The sequence below is a fragment of the Diadema antillarum genome, unplaced genomic scaffold, assembly GCF_040938485.1.
Source record: "Diadema antillarum isolate AM-2024a unplaced genomic scaffold, OU_Dant_1.0 scf00000028, whole genome shotgun sequence".
Classification (NCBI taxonomy): domain Eukaryota; kingdom Metazoa; phylum Echinodermata; class Echinoidea; order Diadematoida; family Diadematidae; genus Diadema; species Diadema antillarum.
In genome coordinates this window covers 4170816-4193402 of record NW_027270917.1, presented here as the reverse complement: position 1 = coordinate 4193402, position 22587 = coordinate 4170816, and the positions used below count along the sequence as shown (strand labels likewise).

The window sequence follows — 22587 nt, the reverse complement described above, 5'->3', positions numbered from 1 at the left end:
CAAGACAGCATCCTGTCTAGTTAGTCTATCAGCAATTGGCTCTTGAATATGGCAAAGTCCTACATGTTTGACAAGTGCTGTTTTCACAGTCTAACTCGACAATTCAATGCTACGCGATTCATTTCCAAACATTATAGCCCGCTTTTCCATCTCAGCCACTGTCAACTTTCATACACACTAGTCGCAGCACCCGTGCACGATGAGTAACGGGACTTACGATACGGAAAACAAAATTTACTGCAGCATTCCCGTTGGCAGTCTGCAACTTCTGTCAATTAATAATGCAGAAAAATTACAATATTTCTTTTTTTTTAAATTACAATATTTCTGCATTATACTCGATTCAGTAGTAAATCTGCACAACTGCAATGTATGAGAACATTCAGAAAATCTCCACTAGTGTGATTAGTGTAGAAATACAGGAAAGAAGAAGTATATAATATACTTGAAATGGCATGGAAGCAGATACTGTACACGCTCATATTCTCAGGCACAGACATTTTCACGAATGGCAATTGATCTTACACTTTCTCAGAGTTCAAGTGTTTATTTCACGCTTTGTGGTCTTCTCATTGCCATGATAATTGGAAAAGAAAACACAAAACACAAGTGCTCAGAAGATAGTGCAATTTCAAAAACAAACTGTTTGTTAGAACACTGCGAGAAATGAGCTCAAATCTCTCAGAACAAAGAGGTCTAGAATTCCAAGATTTTTATCAGGGGTTCTCATAGCATGGCATTGGAGCTCAATTACAAGTAGTCACTCTATATTGCAATGCTTAGTGTGCTTGCCTGGGACAGTGCCTGTTTGGCATATTGTCGTCATTTTTGTCCATATATCAATGTTTCATTTTAGCAATCGAGAGCCTATTCACGAAAATCCACGAAATAAATTCACCACAAAAATGTCAGCGCATACAGTATCACAAAGCAAGTTTGTGGTCGATATGGCTTATGAGACAGCTCTCCCTGTTTGGCCTCAAGGTGGCGCTAGATAAGAGGTACTTCTCTATCTCTCGCTTGCAGCCTCATTACAAAATCTCGTACGGGGTGACGTAACTACTGACACTGGCTACCAAGAATGATTTTCAATCACTCCCTCGGCAATTGACTAAACTGTGAGCTCATGGGATGCCCTCAATGTTCAGATTCATGAATGTTATCTACACAACTCTGTACATTTGAAAAGTATATGCCTTTTTTTTTTGTATGAGAATTGAAACAATTATACTTCATTAAACTTCCCTCAGAAGAGATGTGTCCCTCTTCTTCAGGTCAGGGCATTGTCTACAGAACTCATGGTTCCCCCTGACTCGTGGGTTACCACAACACGCATACATCCCTTATCTTACGAGTAACAATGGATAAAGCTACTGGATTTTTCTTTACCCCTCAAAAGAAATGGAGACACGCTGATAAATCTTACTGTGTTTAGATAGCTCTAAGATAAAATATGCCACCGACTGTACAACTGATCTGAGATTTTACCCTAATTACGCAGCGTTGATCTCATAAGACAGTCGAAGATATAGATTCATACACGTTATAATTTTAGCCTACAGCCACAAACTAGGTCAAACTAATTCCTATAAACCTATAGCTTAACTTAATAATATTTGATCTACAACTTCATAAATATTATGAATATCAATCATGCTGTGAAGGTGGAACCAAAATTTGATCAGTGAACATGTTAGTAGAAAAAAAAAGAACTCGGTTATTTATAACTACTGACATGTCAATAGAAATAGAAGTGCATAAAGTCACGAGTTTAAAAACACATCCAAAATCTCTCGTTTACTCGACACATTAACGTCTGCAAATTCTTGGAAAATCAACGAGCTGGTGTTGCAAAGTGCACCTTATGCGGTAAATGGATGCTTCCACTGTTGCAGTGCATGATGGGAAGAGGAAGGGGCATGTTCATGCTCATAATCTGTTTGGAGGCAAGAGAAGGAGAGAAGTGGAAAAGAAAAAAACAAACAAACAACAAGAAACGGGGGATGTTATCACAATGCCGTCAGAGTTATGCACAAGAAAAAAAAGGAGTGATGTTCGGCATGATACGAATGCAAGTCTCCATTATGAAAATATGCAGTTCCACCTTCGTCATCCATATGTCGGGAAAGAAGAGAGCAGCATAGGGCACGTGAAGAAGGGTAAGATACGTAAAATGATGAATAGCCAATGTTACCCAACTCCTCCTAGCGGTGAATTTGCAATGTTTCATGACTTGTCAAAGCATTCAGAGATGGCAAGCTTCTGAACCTAATAAAAACATGTATCTGAAGACAGCTTGCTGAACAACTGCAAATTTGACTGATTGCTTCCTGTACATAACTTATCGTGATTCAATGTTGATAGATCGTGTTTTCGCAACCAATAACAATACATACCTACTTGAACAAAAAGTACTAAAGAAAAATCTTTCTTTTTTTCCTAATTGTCTTCGAAGAAATATAGAAAAGGGGCTTCCATATGAGGCCATAATACAAATTCAATCATACTCCCACAAACAACTGTAAAAATATATATATATATATATATACTAATAGATATCTAGCTAGGTAGATTGATAGATAAATAGATAGATAGACAGATAAATAGATAGATAGATAGATAGATAGATAGATAGATAGATAGATAGATAGATAGATAGATAGATAGATATTCTGAAGAGATAAATATTACAATCTTTGACCTGAAAACTTTAACCAAAGAAACTGTTGAGCACTGTTTACAATGCAAGTGTATTACGTTGTTCATGGGATGATTGCAAAGAGTGTGTCTTCATCAACTGAAAACTCAAGAAATTTGAATACTGGTAACAAAGAGATATTGTAATACTTGTAGAGACTTGGAATACTCTGCCTTAAATAAATAAAATGCTGAAAAAGAATATAATTTTGAGTTGAGCCAATCATTTTGATGGTGCAAAATATCAGAGCAGGCTTTTAAAACGGCAATGCAAACAAAACATACATGTACGGTCAAATCAAGTAGCTCATCTAAATCGATCAACACCTTTATACGTTTTTGACACACAACCTACCCCATAGTATACATATCTAAACCGCCATCATAGTATCATATTCATCATACAATTTGATTTCATGCATGATTTTAGAGAGTAATTCAGATATGCCCACGACTTGATTACAATACGATACAATGTTAACCATCCCTATAAATGGTGGCATTACCATGCATTCTGTATATGTACATAACATGGGGGAGAGGGGTAACAATATTTAGATACTGCTTTGGTATATGAATACATCATACACAAATGCAATATTTGCCATGTGACTTGGTCTAACACACAGTACTATAGAGAGCATTATGCATCCGAACACATTTAGGAATAATCTAGAATACATTCGTGCAAGCAATGTGGCACTCATGCTCCCACCAGATGCAGTTATGTCTTTAATAGCCTAGTAAATCTAATGAAAACTAAACTTTATGTCAAAAAAATTCAGAACACGTTTTTTCCCCTCGATATACGTCTGTTTTCAAAACAAATTTTCTTTGTCTTTTTCACAAAAAGCCATGTCTTGTCTTTAAAAAAAAACAAAAAACAATAATGTCTTAAACATGTTTTAACAGTATGCAGGCACCACTTCATACTATTTTCAAGTAATGCATAATAATGACTTCTTTCATGGACTGCTATATAACATTCATGCAAAGCAGAGGGTATGCTGTAAAAAAAAACAACATCAATCACTTTAAATGCACTCTATAGTATACACAATATCTGTAGCTACAGTGGGTATAAATATAGAAAAGTGACACTAAATACAGACACACGTACAAAGAGACATGAAACCCAACTCATAGGCTTTCTCATCTGCAATTTCAGATCTGGGGGGCATTTCATGAAGCATTTTGTCCGACAAAGTTGTCAGACAAATTTGCTCTCAGCCAATCAGATGCAAGGATTTCAGTAGCTTGTAACAGTTTGTCAGAAAAAAATCCGACCAAAACGCTTCATGAAATGCCCCCCCTGGGGCCCATTGCATAAAAGTTACAATTATGGTAACTTTGCCATCCAATGGTAACTGCCATGGCAACAATACTCAACAGCCAATCAAAATCAAGAATTCCATGGAAGTTACCATTGGATGGCAAAGTTACCATAATTGTAACTTTTAAGCAACAGGCCCCTGGGTGTACAACATTGCACTGGGATTTTTCTTTACAGCTCAACTCAACTACTGTGACTGTATTGAGCATAATGAAGCAAATGAGGATGAAATGAATAAAAGGTGGCTGCAAGGACGGACCTGAATTCTCAAGATACCAAATTCATATAATGCAAATCAATAAATATATTCAGTCCAACCTCATGCTTATTGAATGATTAACATTTACTTCCCTGCTAAAAAAAAAGAAGAAAAAGCTAATTTTCAAAGAAATATGCCTTCTTCTGAATTTTTTTCCAGTTTCTGCTACACATCACTTGAGTAAAAATAGCACATGGACATTGCACGCAAAAATCTGTTCAAGACTTTCTTGGAGTATACTGTCAATATCATCCTTTATAATTTTGGTAAAATACTAAATGGGAGCTGTCCTGAAATTAAGATAGAACTGCTATAATAGTGATCTTGAGTAGATGTTGGCCAATGCTACTGTTATCATAATATTGATATCAACCTTTAGTGAGTTTGTGTCGGACCAAGCTCACTGTCATCTCATTCATACACTCTAATCAGCGAGGACTCTTTTCCCTTCAAAGGTTAGGTTTAACAAGCGGATAAAGTGAGCCCTCGTTGGTCAACTACTGCCAGTTAACGGAAGTGTCTGATACAGCTTCCATTACCTATATAGCTTAGACTTGAACCTACATTACAGATAGATCTTATAAAATATCATTTAAGTTCACAGATATGATAAAATCTATAAGACTATGCATTTTCTTTTGATAGACTACCACTGAAAATATATTTGTAACTGTACAAAACAAGTGATTGCACACAGTACTGAAATGTGTATTCACAGTAATTGCCTGAATTTTCCTAGTTAATTTAAAAATATTCATGATTCTGTCCTTTATTGACATGATTTTCCCTAACTGCTCCGTTCAATTCTCCTGATTCATGAGCTGACTTGAGTTGATAACTTGTGGATTATGACAACATTTTAGCCACAGAAATTTCACTTGCTGTAGAAGGATTGAATGAAAATAATCAATTTTCCATTTTCAAAAATGTGGCCCTTTTTCATTAGTGAGGATAGTTGAATAGTGCATTGACCCCTAGCAGTCCTCTGCAAAATACTGACCTGATCTCATGTGCACTGGCCAACTAGATAAACTCTGTTTGCAACAATGGGCTATATTATGAGACAATGCTCTTGAATTCAGTGTGACATTGACTTCAATTACGTGTACATAAAGAAGAAGCATAAAACAGGGTAGGAATGCTTAAATGCTGGAATGAAGAAACACGCCTCTCTGTGCAAAGCATTCTACAACTTAAGAGACTCTTCCAAATAAATTACACAGAACAGAAATGATAATCAACATCAACCTACTTGCATTTCTCTTGAAACAGTATAATCACATCCTTTTTTAATTATTATAACTGAATACAAACAAATGAATGACAAACTACGTGGTATAAACATACTTTGGAACATATAATCATTACAGAGAGTAAATAACAGCAACAAAATATACATACAGCATCCAAACTTACAGTGATATATGAACAATCCTAACGGGTGTGAAAGAAATGTATACAAAACTAAAAACACACTTGCACAAGACTACTTAATTGAAGCTTTACATTTTTTTCCCCCACATACATGTAAATCCTAAAATCCTAAGTCTATTATACACAGAACAAGATATACATACAGCATCTACCCTTGCAGTGATATATGAAAAATCCTAAAGGGTGTGAAAGAAATGTATACAGAACTAAAAACACACTTACACAAGACTACTTACACTAGGTCTCTATTGCAGCTTTATTTCTTTTCACATGCATCTTAAAAACCTAAATCTACTGTACACAGAACAGCCACTGTAAAACCAGAAATATATTTTCATGTATTTTAATTTTGCCAATTTCATGAGAGCCAAGATTTGTGAAATCAAAATGCATATGAAAGTTTTTTGTCTACACTATATGCATTGAATGCCAGTGGCAATTCGCAGAAAGTTCATGCCCCGAAAAAGGCCATCGGCACCAATTCAAAATTTCATGCCTCGAAAATAGCTTGCTGTACAGTAGATTGGACAGGTATGGAAAACAATGTTGACATCTTTGGTGTCAGTTGAAAGTGTACTGCATAACGTTTTCAACACTGCAGCCTTCATCCACCACAATACCAGAGGACCAAAATACATTTTTTCGTAAATTCATATGAAGGAAACAGCTCCCATGTATGCACATGAGCATACTTTGTATGCCCCATCTGTCCCTAATAGATGAGAGTGGTAATGAGGCCTTGTTCACCTTTCGACCTCCGTGTTCTTAGTATGCCGACTTTACATGCACGAAAGGGGCTCATTTTGCAAGCAGGCAACCACTGATCAAACACTACACAATGTTACATCACAGGTTTTCTCCCAAATTAAAGCCACTAAAATCCATTCCAAACATCAATGAACTCACAGAAGGGTAACTGGTACAACAGACTAAATGAAGCGTATAGATATTGAGTCTAAAACATATAAAGCCCTCTACTGTAAAACAAAAACAAAGAAAAAAAAATACTGTTGCCAGGCAACGTTGAGGCCAACTGATCACACGACGGACGACCACACAACGATGCACATCTCTACGCTGGACATGAGACTGGAACGCGGTGTGACACACATACACTAGATGGCGCTATTTAAATACATTACCGGTGGAGGACAGGCGGAGACAGGTCTTTCTTTTCGAAATATTCCGACACCTGCTTGGGAACCTCGGCCAACACACACTTGGCTAGCTGTGCAGGTGATGCCTTGGGGTAAGAGCGGGAGAAATGAAAAAACAAACAAATCAATGTAATCTCCACTCTTAAAAGGACTGTACAGTAGGTTGATGGAGGGGAGGATTCAGGTTTACAACATTCTTAAGTGAGATAATGAGAAACCTCTTACGAAATAAGAAAGAGCATGTAATTTTAAGAAGAATTCAACGTTTATTTGATGAAAATTAGTTATCAAATGGCCGAGATACTAAAAAAAAAAAAGCAATAATAATAAAAGGCGACAGGCCACGCCTTTTATTAGGATTACTTTGTTTCACCTTGTTTTTGGATATCTCAGCTATTTCAAAAGCGATTTCTATCAAATAAACTTTTGATTCCCCTTAGAATTGTATGTTCTTTGACATTTCTTAGAGTGGTTTCTGAATATCTCGCAAAACATTTAAAGCTAAATCCTCACCTAAACCAGAACTGTACAGTCTCTTTAATGGCAAAAACAACTGCTGCTGCACATTACATAAAAAGACAAGCTTCATCACATCTTCTGTGACTAATCTGCAACATTGTTGGGATTACAAGTCTACAGCTGATTGCATGATAATAGCGAAGTTAGCTTCAAAGCTAAAAACAAAGATCTAAGAAGAGCTAAAAAATTCATCTTCCACCATTTGGAATTTGCTTGTAATACATCGAAAGGGTCTGCTGAGAAACTTTACCTGGCTGATGAAATTTGCTAGGATAACAAGTTGTTTAGGAGCATTTTGAGATCAGAAGCATAATATAATTTTGATCGTATGCATGCAATTTTTATTCCTGAAGTGCCATCCCCATTTCGTAGTGGCTAGGTAGAACGATATGTGAAGATTGATCACACCCTAGCAATTGTATTTTACATCAAACAGCATGCCATTCACCCTAATGTGGAAGATTGGTGGATACTTTTGTGGTACGATTTGTTGATTATTGATCATCGATTAAAAAAAAAATTGCGTAGCAACCATGATCAGGTACGCTCTGAGACTGTAGTGCTTCCGGTGAACCTCTTTTGGCTAATATTTCACATTTTTGTTGCTGCTCAACTGAGGCTGCATTATTTCAGCATTATTTCACACATATCGAATGCATATTCGATATGTGTGAAATAATGCTGAAATAATGCAGCTTAAGTTGGGTAGCATCAAAAGCACATGGGAACTATGTTTTGGCTTAAATGATCATCACTGACTAAATAATAAACAACAGAAAGTGATTGAATCACAGAAAAAGAAAAAAAAAAGCCTTCAATACATGTCTAAATCGTGATGTTGGGGACAGTCAGTAGAGTAAATCTAATGAAAATGATAAACATTCAATTGCATCTTTCTGATTCCTGGGCCCTGTTTCATAAAGCTGTTCGTAAAGTTACGAACAGCTTACGAGCGACTGGTGATCAGTTCTGATGCGCTATACATATCAGAATTTCCATAATTCAGCACAAGAACTGATCACCAGTTGCTCGTAAGTTGTTCGTAACTTTACGAACAGCTTTATGAAACACCCCCCTGATATACATCTACGCAAAAAGGAGAAGATATCCAAAATGATATTTCCAGAGCCTTGATATCTGACCATGAACCATGACCACTTTGAGACTGTGACCAGTAGGCCTCACCATCCGAGCATAACAGCTTGTTTTTGTGCATTTGACCACTTAACAGGGACTTCTCCCTCCCTACTCTCTACGAGAGATAGGAAGTGGTCTGTGCGCAAATAGGATATAACTCTCCTACACAAGGGACCAAGTAATGACTTTAAGTCTCCTCCATTCAGCTACTATTTAAGAGGACAACAAACACAAAGTAACAGGATGCTACATTTTAGTTTGTCCAATGCGTTTCTCATTCAAAAAAAGAGTAAAAATGGCACATGACAAGTCATTAAAAATACTGATAGCCATTGCCCATCATTTTTTCTCATACAGGTAGGGACTTACAATGCAGAGATGCCAACCCTAAGTATCTCCTAAATCAGAGATTCTCCAGCCAGGCACCCCCTCATGAACTGGGGACTCTGATTGCGTGACTATACGCGCAATACCGCTCAGCTCGCGCATAGAGCAACGTCCCTTGCGGCTTGGGTCTAGGGTCCAAGCTCTAGGCTCGTAAATATATGCTGGTGCTATCTGAGCTCTTAATTTTTAACATATTGATACATAACATGCACAAAATATTGTGTGTGTGTAGAGCGACGTCCCTTGCAGCTATGGTTAAGGGTCCAAGCTCTTGAGTTTTAGATGCTCACTGGTGCTTCTTAGTCACTTCCATACTGTACATGAAATAAAATTGGGCAGGAGGAAGCTAAAAGTTTAAAGGGATTGTATAGTTTTGGTGTAGAGACCTTATTTCAGGTTTCTAACATTTTTTTTTGGTGAGACAATGAGAAAATTCTTATGAAATATGAAAGAGCGTGTAATTCCATGAGGAATTCAATGTTTATTTGATGAAAATTGGTTTTGAAATGGCCGAGATATCCAAGACAGAGCGATTCTAATAAAGTGTGGGATCCACCTTTTGTTACAATTGCTTTGTTTTACTTTGTTTTTGGATGTTTCAGTCATTCCAAACCTGATTTTCATCAAATAAACTTTGAATTCCTCTTAAAATGGTATGCTCAGTACTATTTCATAGGTGTTTTCTTGGTATCTTGCAAAAAGTTAAAAGCCCAATTCTCATCTCCACCAATACTGTACCATCCCTTTAAGCAAGAGAAAGTAAATCCTAAGCAGGTGACACACAGCTAGAGTGGAAGAAATTTGAACTGAAGCGGGAGAGTGGGAGATTTTGAGAAAATGGTCTCAAAGCGGGAGATTTTTAAGAAAATGGTCTTAAAGCGGGAGATCTCCAACCAAAAGTGGTAGAGTTGAGGTCTCCGACCACAACCCCTCTGCCCTACCTGTTTGAAATCCCTGAAGGGCACAAACTGGACGATGTCTCTCGCTGCTGGCGCCCCGCTCGGCGACTTCAGGACACCATCGTCCCCGTCCAGCATCCGCATGTCTGTGAAGTCCGCCTCGCCGATACCAACGATAATGATGGACATCGGTAGGTGGGAGGCCTTGACAACCGCGTCCCTGGTCTCGTAGATGTCTGTTATCACGCCGTCCGTCAGCAGGAGGAGGATGTAGTATTGCTGGGGGGGTGGGGGGGGGGGAGAAATGTTGGCACGCCAAGAAACTGAATATGACCGACTTCTCTTTGATCACAGTAAGGGTGTTCAAGATCTAGAGTTCCAACTGGCTCTAAATCTTCAAACAGCTATCAGTTTTCTCATACACACACTCAGTGCAATATTTCCAACACACACGTCAATACCTGTTGAGCAGTAACTTTAAACCAATTAGGAGATATCCAAGTAAATATATCGTTCACTTTGAAATAATGTCAATGTTAATAGATTTGGTCTCATTATGATAACACTCTGGTCACTTGCTTCCTCTTGCCACAATACAGACCATTTATTCCTTTATGTTCATACCTATCCTGCAAATATCCATACTAGCAGCATTTGGAGAGCCCAAACTTCTGTAACAGCCTCAGGGTCACTTACACCAAAGAACTGTGCATATTATATACGTCCTTTAACCCTAAAGGGGCCGGGCTTTTTTGGCTATGCTCAGGCCGGGGGGGGGGGGGGGGGATGGATTCCGCCCCCCCCCTGAGATCTCGGTCATCGGTGGCGTGATCGCGATGAAATTTTGCATGCGTGAGACCTGCGTCAAAATCTACAAGACTGTGTCATAAGAGTTTTTGAAACAATCAATTTCTAATTTTAATTAATTAATTATGCAAATTAAGCTCAAGATCATATTTTAGCCTAATTAAAAGCATTGAGAGTCTAATTTTTGGTCTGTAAATCTGTTGCAGCATATTCAACGATTGTACATCACAAAAACTTCCAAAATTCATTTCAATTCTTATGTATTTTATTGTTTTCAGAATTTCTTATGTATTTCCTTGTTTTTCAACTTTTGTTTTTTCTTTGTTTTTTTATTGGAAATTGTCACTGACCACTTTTCTACCATAATTAGAACAAAACTAATCAATGAAAGTGATTAATTGTAAAAATAATCGGGTTTTTATGACTTTCACGACAGCACTGTTTTCCATAGGAAATGTACACAAAATCACAAATTTGTGCCCGTTTTGGGGCGACATTCCGTTACAAAAATGGGCGTGGCTTCGCAAAAGTACGCGCGGACGTCGCAGATTTGGTCTCAAAAGTTGCGCGAGACTTGAACAAACAAAGTCAAGAAGCCTTGCGACGAGGCCTTCTCGCGTAACAGAATTATAGCGCAAAACGTCGAGGGGGGCGGATTCCGCCCCCCCCCCCCCCCCCCCGGCCCTTTTAGGGTTAAGAAAAAAACAACAACAAACCCAATCATTGATTTGGATCATGATTTGAATCACCTGTTGATTTTATCACAATGAACCCATCCTAGGAAACTTAGTCAAAAATTTATTTGTATCTTTTCAAGTAATACTGCAAGCAAACAAAGATGTGAGGAAACAAACAAATAAATAGCAGCGAAGGCATGACCTCTTTGGCACTGGTAAAAATTCTGTCATGCCATTTTATTTTGTTGAGACAAACGAGACTGTACTCCTCCATCTTTTTAGTATAAAGTGGCTGCATCTTTTCAAAATATTCTTCTTTGGCTCACCTCTATTTCCAGTCTGCTGTTACTAATGACATCTAAATTGTCCTGAGAGCATCAACAATACTTAAATGATGTGGTTCTGAAAGGGTTAAATATCAGTGATACACTAACTTGATATAATAAGACTGTTGAGCACACCACGCAAACTGAACACTGATAATCACAATTCTAGCATCTGCATTGAGGGTAATTGATGGATTTAGCATGCTTGTTTTTCCTTGCAAAAACACATTCATCATTCCCCGCTGCATGTCATTCGTTCTCTTCACACACAAAAAAAAAAAAGAAAAAAAAAAGAAGTGGGGTAACTTTGAGAAGAAAGGTCTGGGCGAACTCTTGGATGACACCACAATCTAATTTGTCACTGTAGCCTGACACAATGGCAAACGACAAATGCAGACTGGTGTAAAAACCTCATCTCACTTTTCACCTGTGACTAAATGAACATCAGACACCGGAGCCTCGCTACAGAATGCAAGGCTAATTGTTTTGTCAGGAGCGAGCAGGAAATGCGATCGTATCGATCAGTCCATTGCTGAAAGCTCTGACAAACTCCAGAGAAGCAACATCTTTGATCCGAGATGGTACAATTGGATTTTCCTTGAGTACATGGAGACTTTTAAGATCACCATGACTGTGCTATTGGAGTTTATCGATACGTTGTCCTATTGCACACATCATCAGAACGTTTTACAATATATATGATCTCAGATAACAGATAAACTTACTCACATTTGAAATGTAATCGCTGGAGTTGTAAGGATGAAATACAAAATACCCTAAATCATTCTTTTTTTCTTTTTTTTTTTGCTGGTACAAGGTAAACGCTGTAGGTTGATATCACCTGCAAGATTTTCAATGCCACTGTAGAATTTCCACTTTCCAAATGGAGAATTTTCCTCTCATTTTGTACCTTTTTAAAGCCAATCTAGAACTTGTGCTACAAATGAATAGAATAGCAAATGCTGTGTGTTATTTTCTCGACCATCATCTGCTCCATGGGAGGATATCACAAGCATCCTGCTTCCAGTGAAAGTTAAAGGAAACCAAACCCCAAATATTCGTGTGGATTGAGTGAATGCAGCAATATTAGTAGAACACATCAGTAAACAGTTCAAAATATATAAATTTTTAAAGTTTTGGAGCAACCATCGCTGGATGAGGAGACTACTACAGTTTGTGATGTCACATATGAAGAACAATATAAAGAAAATATAAAGAACATTCAACACATTTAATTTTTCATGAAAAATGCACATTTCCTCGACTTGTTACTGACATATGTTAAGGGTAACATAATTCCCCCTGATTTCTGAAAAAGATAATTGAAGTGCTCTTTCATCATGCTAGAAAAGTGAGAATGTTGAATTTTCTTTATATCTTTTTTTTAATCATCATTCTTCATATGTGATGTCATGAACTGTAGTCATCTTCTCATCCAGCGATGGCTCAACCAAAACTTTAACAATTCATATCTTTTAAATCGACTGTCTGATTTTCCTCAAACTTTCATTGATGTGTTCTGCTTTCACAACTGCATTCACCCAATCTACACATATATATTTGGGTGAGCTTGTCCTTTCAGAGCGGTGTAAGCGAAGACCAGAGGAGGAACTCACCGACGCCATCTTGCTCTCGTTGACGGCAGCCTGGGCAAACTTTGCCACGTGGTTGATGATCGGTGCCACGTTGGTGGGACCCCACAACGAGACTTGCCTGAGGCAGGCTTGGTATGCTGCGACTACGCCGCTGACACCTGATAGATGCAATAAAGGTTGAGACACAAAGAAGAGAACACAGAAGGTTCATTACATTGAAAAAAAGTACAGGAATATACCATAAATACTGTATAAGTGGTTATTTTAGCGAGGGTTTAACTTTCGCGAATCATAGTTGGATCACAAATTTAACAACACGTGAAAATGTCGCCATACACTAGAGTAACAATGCATGCAGGATAGCGTTGGTGTCAATTCGCGAAAACAACATCTTGCGAAAATGTCTGTGACCTTCTAATTCGCGAAAATATCTGTACAAGAAAATAACAGCTTACAGTATGAAGAAGGTATTTATATACAATATTCAGTTCATTTCAAATCAGTTTGATTCAATTGAACTTTTATTTTCCATTCAACAGAAAAGTAATACAATTACAAAGTATGTACACTCAGCAAAAAAAGAAAGTAAACACTTTTTCAAGTTTAGATTTCTCAAGAACATTTGGCTGGAAGCTAATGTATTATATACCATATTAAAGGTAATTTAATTGGCTATTAACCTGGTAGGTCAACAAAAAGGGAAACTTTACGCATGAGTGAACACCATTGTTTTTCTCTTCCAGGGCACAAAAGTAAAAATTACAAATTGAACAAGTCGTCATTCATGCGTATGTGCTCTTGCATAGAATAATAAGAACAAACAACAAATTTCACACTAAAAGAAACATGAATTAAGTTGCAGAAAGAAACCTTTGATCTCTATGATATCTTTAAAGCCCAAAAGATCAATGAAGGCTAAATATAACGGAGGAAAATAAAACATCTTATCACAAATCTAAATCAAATGAAATAAGAGAGAAAGTAATAATTAACAAAAATTGTAGAAATTTTCTTTTCTTTTTCAAATTAGGAAATTGTAAATAATGTTTGGTTCTTGAAATTGTCACATTGATTCTTAAGTCACTATATTAAATGAAATAAATAAAGAAATTCTGCTCATTTTATCATCTTTATGCTTATTGTTCCCTATTTCATTTGAAGTTTGACTTGACAGAAAATTTTTATTTTTTCCCTTTAGTTTCCCACTTTGTTTTCCTTAGAAGTTATAAAGAGATAAAATACCAAAAACTTATTTTTCCTATTTCATTCATGTCTCTTATTGTGTTAAACCAGTCTTTTGTTGTCAATGTTATCGTGAAGAGCATTTGCAAATGAAAGAGAACATGTCAATTTTTGCAATTTTTAATTTTGTGCCTTGGCGGACAAAAACGAATGTGCTCACTCATGCGTCAAATTTTCTTTTAAATTAACCTATTAGTTGAATAGCCAATTAAATTACCTTTAATATGGTATATAATACATTGATTTTCATAAAAATCTTCTATGAAAAATATGACCTCGAAAAAGTGTTTACTTTCTTTTTTTGCTGAGTGTACTAACAAATCATAAATCTGTGATAATTTGTAAGCAATGTAATATACACATAGTATTACTCAAAAGGCATATGAGAGATTGGAAGTATATATCATACAAACAAAATATATGCACAATGATATGCCATTTTCATTGTTATGGTAAATCTCCTATGTGCCAAACCACAAATTCCTGCATGATGATAACCAAACCCCCAGGTAAGAAAACAAGGCAATCGCCAAATTGTGTCTCGCCCATTCGCGTACAAGGAATTAATATTTTTTATAACTCCCAGAAGTTAATTGACCTGCTTATGACCTTTGACCTTGTGGTGACCTTCAATACCCTAAGGGACATTTACCATCCAAGTTTGGTCACAAACGGACAAAGGGATCAAAAGTAATGAGCCATAATCGAAACGCGCCATAAAAACTTAACATTGGGCCCTAAACGTTTGTTGACCCCTTTCTGTGACCTTTGACCGTGTGATGACCTTTAACTCCCCAAGGGACATCTACCGTCCAAGTTTGGTCACAAACGGACATAGGGATCAAAAGTTATGAGCCACAATCAAATGCTCCCTAAAAACATAACATTGGGCCCTAAAAGTTTGTTGACCCCTGTCTGTGACCTTTGACCTTGTGACGACCTTCACCTCTCCAAGGGACATGTTCCATCCAAGTTTGGTCACAAACGGACAAAGGGATCAAAAGTTATGAGCCATAAACGAAATGCACCCTAAAAACTTAACATTGGGCCCTGAAAGTTCGTTGACCCGTCTGTAACCTTTGACCTTGTGGTTACCTTCAACTTCCCAAGAGACATCTACCATCACCCAAGTTTGATTGCCATTGTAGCAACAAGTGCTGAGTTATGTGTGATAAGAGAGTCTTGCAAGTAAACTTTAACGTATGACCTCAAATGACCTTTGACCTTATCATGTGACCTCTTACGGCACCATAACATGAAGGTACCCCCAGCGCATCCATCACCCAAGTTTGATTGCTATTGTAGCAACATGTGTCGAGTTACGAGTGATAAGAGAGTCTTGCAAGTAAACTTTAACGTATGACCTCAAATGACCTTTGACCTTATCCTGTGACCTCCAACGGCACCATAACATGAAGGTACCCCGAGTGCATCTATGACCCAAGTTAGGTTGAAATCCAAGCAACTTATGTGAAGTTATTTGTCAAAAGAGAGTCTTGCAGGTAAACTTTAACATAGAAAAGAGGGTCTTGCACATACCCTTCAATATATGGCCTCAAATGACCTTTGACCTCATCACATGACCTCTGACAACACCATAACATGAAGATACCCCTAGTGCTTCTATCACCCAAGTGTGGCTGCCATTGCTGTAACAGATGCCAAGTTATGCATCATAAGAGAGTCTTGCAGGTAAACTTTAACATTTGTGACGGACGACGGACGACGGACGGACGACGGACGGACGGACGACGGACGGACGACGGACGGACGACGGACGGACGCCATTTGGATCCCTTAGTCTCGCCTTCACCTCCGGTGGGCGAGACAAAAAGGAGTTGTGTAGGGGAATGCTAAAAGGGTGCAATGTTATTCCCCTTCACAAGGAATTACTCCATGAAAGGTCTCATCTTTTGCTTCCATATACCACTTTAAAAAAAAAAAAAAAAATCATCCCATGGATCAATCTAGTGCTACTGTTGTTGTTTTTGCTGAATTTGCTTGCTTTAATGAAATATTTGATATTTCTGTTTAAAAACCAGGTTGTCTGTATCAAACACTCTCTTCACACCTCCACATATTCACATCCATGGTACTACTGCATACAATGTATGAACAAGCATAACTGTATACAGGTAACATGAAAGTGTCTACCATTTTAGTGATTTCTTGATATATAGGATTAGTTCATGGGGGAATGATCTCTGCTCAAGCCTAAAGAATTTAATTGATCAAAATACAATGCAGTGAGAGCAACTGGTGCAAATGTAACTGCAAAGCCATGCTAAAAATTACCACTTAGGTTTTATGTCTGCTCTTGCTGCTTGTACCTCGGGTATTTCAGATGTGACAATTTCCTAGGTAGAACCAGTATCTCTTTATATACATTCAAAAAACAAAAAAGAACTAGAGAGGGGCCGTCAAAGGCGGCAGACCCACGCCTTGTACAAAGTCGGGGTAAACATACTGTGCATTCGGTCATCTACCAGAATTCGGTCACTTAATTGCCAGTGTCCTTTATCACCAGCCAGTGAGTTCTACCAAAGATCGTACACTTCAGTGTACGATCTTTGGTTCTACAGTCACATCACACGCAAATCACATCATTTCACATACGGTAACACTCATTCACAATAGGAAAGTCCTTTAGTCTCCTCCAAAAATCCATCGAAAATCCCAAATTCCACCGTCATAAGTGCAGAATTGGAACTTTTCCAAGCGTGCGCGAATTAAGTCCAGTTTTAAGAGTATTGTCTATGCGACGGGTCGCCGAAAAAGCGCTAAAAATCAAGAAATACGCCGTTTTCTTGCGGGATATTTTGCTTATAGCAAGCCGAGAGTGTGATGATATCAAAGGTCGTATGAGTGTACGATGTTTGATGGTATCCACAAAAGCGCAAAAGAAAAACAAAATTTACGTACCCCCTTGGCAATTACCCCTGATTAGTGTCTACGGGAATTATTCAATGCAAGGGTTGAATGCAACATGTCTACTGCACCAGTATTCGGTCACCAACGAGCGCCGCAACGTCCCCGATGCAATTTTGCACCAACAGGGTAGAGCGCGGTGCATTTTCAGCGACCTTGCACACGCATTGACATTGAGCACGCATATCGTGCAGTGTGACTGCGACCGAGCAAATGCTCCTCGAACGAAAAAAACAATCAATTTTAATTTGAAAAATCATCAAAATACGGGCCAGTTTGTGTCGACGGAGAACAAACTTTCATAAATCCAGGACATAGTCCCTCAAATAGGCCTAAACGTAAATTTCGGAATTCTTACGAACATTTGAGCAGCGAAGTCGGATTGTTTGGGAGTTTATGTTTTCGTACGGTAGCGGAAAATCGCAAAGTGAGAAACGGAAAATTTTCGGAGTGGTCACTATACCATGGGGTCAAAACTTCAAGGTCACACAGAATTTGCAAAGGTCAACCGATTATCACCAAAATCTAATCGATTCTTTCCTGTCATTATCCAAACGTCCCCTGAACATTTCGTGCAAATCCGTTTACCCGATCTCTTGTTATCTTGTACACAAACAAACAAACAAACATACAGAACCCTTTACATAACCCTCTGCCCATTTTCATCGGCGTGGGTAACAAACAAGATTTTCGTTTGACTTACCTGCACAGAAGGGGTTGTTAGGCTGGAAGTTGAGAGGGAATTCATGTGAGACTGTTCCGTTGGGTGGAATCTTGGCACCAAACCCTAGCGCTGGAAATAACTTGTCACTACAGGAAGAAATCAAAACAGAAACACACCAAGTCTTCGCTAGGTATTCAAAGCTTACGAGTGTGTCACATTTTTTTTCTTTTAATATCTAGGAAGCATAAATGACGATAGATTAAAATGCATATACCTTGGTAGATGTCTCTTGTGAAATGTTGCCAAAAAGTTTGCTTGAAAGTCATTGATGTAGGTGACACAATCATCAATTTCTCTTGATTCTGAACATTACCACTTATCTCAATGACTGCAAAGATCCATTAAGTCATTTCTACTGCTGACTGGGAAAACCTTAAAGATGACAGCTAATTGTGAAGCACCAAAGACAAAAGACAAAACTGCATTCATCTCTCAGATTTGCATTTGTGACTGCCCAGCTCAAAACCCACAAAAAGTAGGTCAACATAAATTTTCACTTTTCTACCATAAGAATAAGCTCAATGGTGTAAAAACCTGTTGAAATTGGACCATCCTAACCCATTCAGGAAAGTGAATATATATGAGAGAGTTAGGAGATGCAGTTTCATAAAAAAAGGGAGACAAGAGGATTAAAAGATTAGGGTAACTCGGAAAGGTGGTGCACAAGTATCAATGCAAACACATTCTATTTCTCACTGAAAGCAGCACCGGCAAAAGCAAATATGATCCAGAAAAGCAGTAAATATCTCAATTTTAGTTTTATTTTGACAGGGTTCCTGCACCTTTGACAAAAGTAAATTCCATGACCTTTCCATGTAAAATTTTAGAAATCCAGGACCCATTGTGGACAGTATCATGTAAACTCAAGTGGTTGGTGTTAAATAAATGAATATCACTATTAGATAAGTACATTTGTAGTGTCCACGTAAAGTGATAGTGTGTATACCATTCCAGCACTGTCTGCAGCAAATGAGTTTGTCTGATTTTATTCAACAAAATGCCTTTCTCAAAAATATAATTACATTGCAAACAAAAAGATCACTAAAAGGCAAAGATTCACAAATGTATAAATTTCCATGACTTTTCTATGATATATTAATAATTCTGCATTTTCCATGACTTTTCCAGGCCTGGAAAAATTTTTTCAAAATTCAATGATTCATCCAGGTTTTTCATGACAGCAGGAACCCTGTTTTAAGCTGCAAAATTTTGACAGTAGGTACATGTAGAGAAAGATTACTCTCCTAAATTAGGCAAACTTCACAAGATTTGAGTCAGTCGACCCAAATGACATATTTTAGTCCAGTACAGAGAATCACAATCTCTGACTTATTGTGAGTTTTGAGATGGGCCGTCACAGAACTAATCATAGGTAAAGATCAAGTTCACCTACCTGTCGTAGTCTTGTATGACCTCTCCTACCGATACGATGGCTTGCGTGTACTGGTTGGGAGCCTCGGGGTTAATGAAGTGTAGTGAGGTCTCTTCGTTGGGGTCACCGTTTGAGCCTGTGAAGTCTATTCCAACCTGGATGTTAGAAAAGAGAGAGAGAGCGAGACGAGAGAACGGTATGGGGTAAACAAACATGGTGGGGAAAGTCGTCAACAGGAACAAAAAAACGTAGCAGGAGGAAAGAGAGAGAAATGCACGCAATGAATACATGGTAAATTGATCAACAACGAGAGGGCAAGGTGTGCATGTTAGAGTAAAACTTGGCAACCCCAAAGAACGCGATGTCTATCACTCGTTTTGCACGTGCACCGCTATCTATTAACACATCCCGTTGGATGCGTATGCCGGGTGTGTATGTATCAATGAACAGCATAGCTAACAAGAAACTCAAAACAGGGTGTTCACATTTTGTTTTGTTTTTGTTTTTAACATCGGTAATTACAAGAGCTTACAAAAAATGCTCCCTACTGAATTGATATACCAGCAGACAGATCTCAGACGGTCGATCCTGTTTCTGTGAACTCACCGTGAAGTTGATTTGGCAGCCCCCAAGGATGTAATCTAAGAATGTGTATACTCGTTTCACCTGCAGAAGAAGACACAGAGACAGAGGGGGGAAAAAAAGAAGAGAATTTCTGGGTTACGATTTTTTACAAAAGATGCCTTTTCATACCCCACTTCACCTTAACTTATTTGATCACGCCTCCCCCCCCCCCCCCCCGAAAAAAACAAAACAAACACACACATCTATCGTTCTTCAATTATCCTCACTAAGCAGTAAGTCAAGTTCTGTCACATACTGTACCTTGACTTTCGATTTCTGACCTTAGAAAGAAAGAGAATGCCTCAATTCCTTTCAGTAGATTTTCTCATCTGCCAGTTATCTATTTTGCCTAGCCTCAGATAAAATTTCTGTCAGTGTAATTTTCCTCAGTTCACTTAAAGTAAGCAAAGAATTCTTATCTCTTGTGTATTTTTTCATTTGTTTTGCTGTCACTTTCCATTAGTTGGATCAAATGTTTGATCTGTATTTTTATCACAGACCAAAGTGAAAAATTTGTTCATTGCTATCAGTGCAGATCAAATATGCAATGTTAATTATGAAAAGTAAAACAGCATACGAAAAACAGCCATAACTGAATTCTCCCTGCAAAGACAAAAATCCTCATTACTCAGTAGTTATTGCATTGCTCGTCCATCTGCTTGTTTTTAGGCTAGAAATGTTAAAAACAAGTTATTCTTTTGATGATAAGTAATCGGGAGTGACTGAAAGATAAAGAGGAAGAAGCTGTTATCAAAACGGTGATAAGATCTGGATAAGAAAAAAGAAAAGGTTAGCCATTTTGCTTTAAAAAAAAAATGTGGACAGTGAACAGTGAGAAATATCTCCACTTGCCCTCCCAACGGATGCAAACAGTCATGCAAAAGAGGGATTATTTCCCGGGGAGGAATTTTTTTTCACAACATCTTTGCAAAGCATTCATCACTTGATTGAGCATAACAAACATTTCACACCCTCTACCAGACTGCCTGCATTCCAACACACCCACAAATTTGACAGTTAAAGTCTCTCACACTGACTTCTTCACTCCCCAACCCCCATCCAAACCCCAAACCCCACCCAAACCCCATCCCCAAACTACCCTCACCCTCACCACGATAGAGCATACACTCACCCTAAAACACAAAGGTGCAAGATCCCCAATTGGCAGTCAAATCAAAAAATGATTTTCACCACAAACCATGACCAAAAAACAAAACAAAACAAAACTTGGAACAAACAGGGTTGACCGCATCAGAAAGCATCTGTGACCAAATGTATGCACTTCATGATTAACCAGTTCATTGGTCTGTTCATTCTCAGATACCTCTGAGTACATACAGCTGTAACGTGTAGCAGAATACTGATCAAATGTTTCTAATGTTGGATTATGAATTCTCAGTTACAATAATGAAGTAGGCATAAAGTGTATTTTCTGTGGGGAAAAAAAAAACGGAACAGAAAAGAAAATACATAGACAATGAGTGTGATTCTCATTGTTTCATCTGCCTAAAATGCCATCACAGATAAGTTTGCTAAGGGAACTGCATTCATTGACACTGTGAATTCCAAGTTTTGATGTGCGCCTCGCTTTCGCCGTAATCAAGACTTGACAGTTTGGGCAGTCTCAGTGAGCTCATAACGTGGCCCGAAACGACAGGCCATGTATCATCTTCTGGTTGCATTTAATCGCTCAAGTGGACATAAATTAGCCATCACCATGGCAACACCATGTTCCTGCTCTGGTATCCCGAGCCCCGATGACGCAATGGCCCGGGCCGCTGCAAATCACCATGTCCCCAATTAGATTCCTTGTTTGTACAGCTTAGCTTATTAGATGCCATACTTGCATATGTGACAGATGCATGGCTGGGGGGGGGGGGGGGGGGGGGGGGGGGGGGGGGTAAAGGGAGGGGGAGATGGGGTAGTGCTATCTATTTCCAAAACTGAAAGTCATCAATTGGACTCCTCTGCTTGATATTCACTATGAGGAGGAGGAGGATGATGTTTACCACTAAAAGATTCATTGCTGATTTTTTTCTTCCACTCTATTTTGTTTTGACCTCTTTTTTTGTTGTTGTTGTAATCGAATGAATTGGAACCTGAATGGACGCACTCTGGCTATAAAATGTTTTACTTCCCAATTTTATAAATGGCTGGGGGAGAGGGAAAACTAGAGCGGTAAAGATAGCAAAATGCAAAACAATCTTTTTAGTGATGAAAGAGAGAGAAAGAGACAGACACACAGGAAGACACATAGACAAGGCCTGAATGAGAAAGGATGGCAGGAATACAGAGATACGGGGAGAAAGTATTATCCTGGAAAAGCCAACGTTGCACTTGGCTTGATGTTTAGCAATTTTCTGATTTCACTTCCACAAAACTAATCAATGACCTTAAGATAAAGAGAGATAGAGTAAGAGAGAGAGAGAGGGAGAGAAAAGTAAGCAAAAATGACTTGGAGTTTGACTGA

The 22587-nt window shown here is 38.2% G+C and overlaps 1 protein-coding gene across 1 annotated transcript in view; it reads right to left on the bottom strand.

The window, feature by feature from the left end:
• Positions 1 to 2611: 2611 nt before the first annotated feature.
• The window catches only part of LOC139737209 (copine-3-like), a 139223-nt gene continuing 119247 nt past the window's right edge, over positions 2612 to 22587 (bottom strand). Inside the window, exons 11-16 of the mRNA XM_071647888.1 lie at positions 20100 to 20159; positions 19515 to 19648; positions 18101 to 18207; positions 13249 to 13385; positions 9865 to 10101; positions 2612 to 6966 (exon numbers count right to left, since the gene is read on the bottom strand). Of these exons, the coding sequence (XP_071503989.1) occupies positions 6862 to 6966; positions 9865 to 10101; positions 13249 to 13385; positions 18101 to 18207; positions 19515 to 19648; positions 20100 to 20159 (780 nt within the window). The 3' untranslated portion in view covers positions 2612 to 6861. The remainder of the gene's footprint in view (positions 6967 to 9864; positions 10102 to 13248; positions 13386 to 18100; positions 18208 to 19514; positions 19649 to 20099; positions 20160 to 22587) is intronic.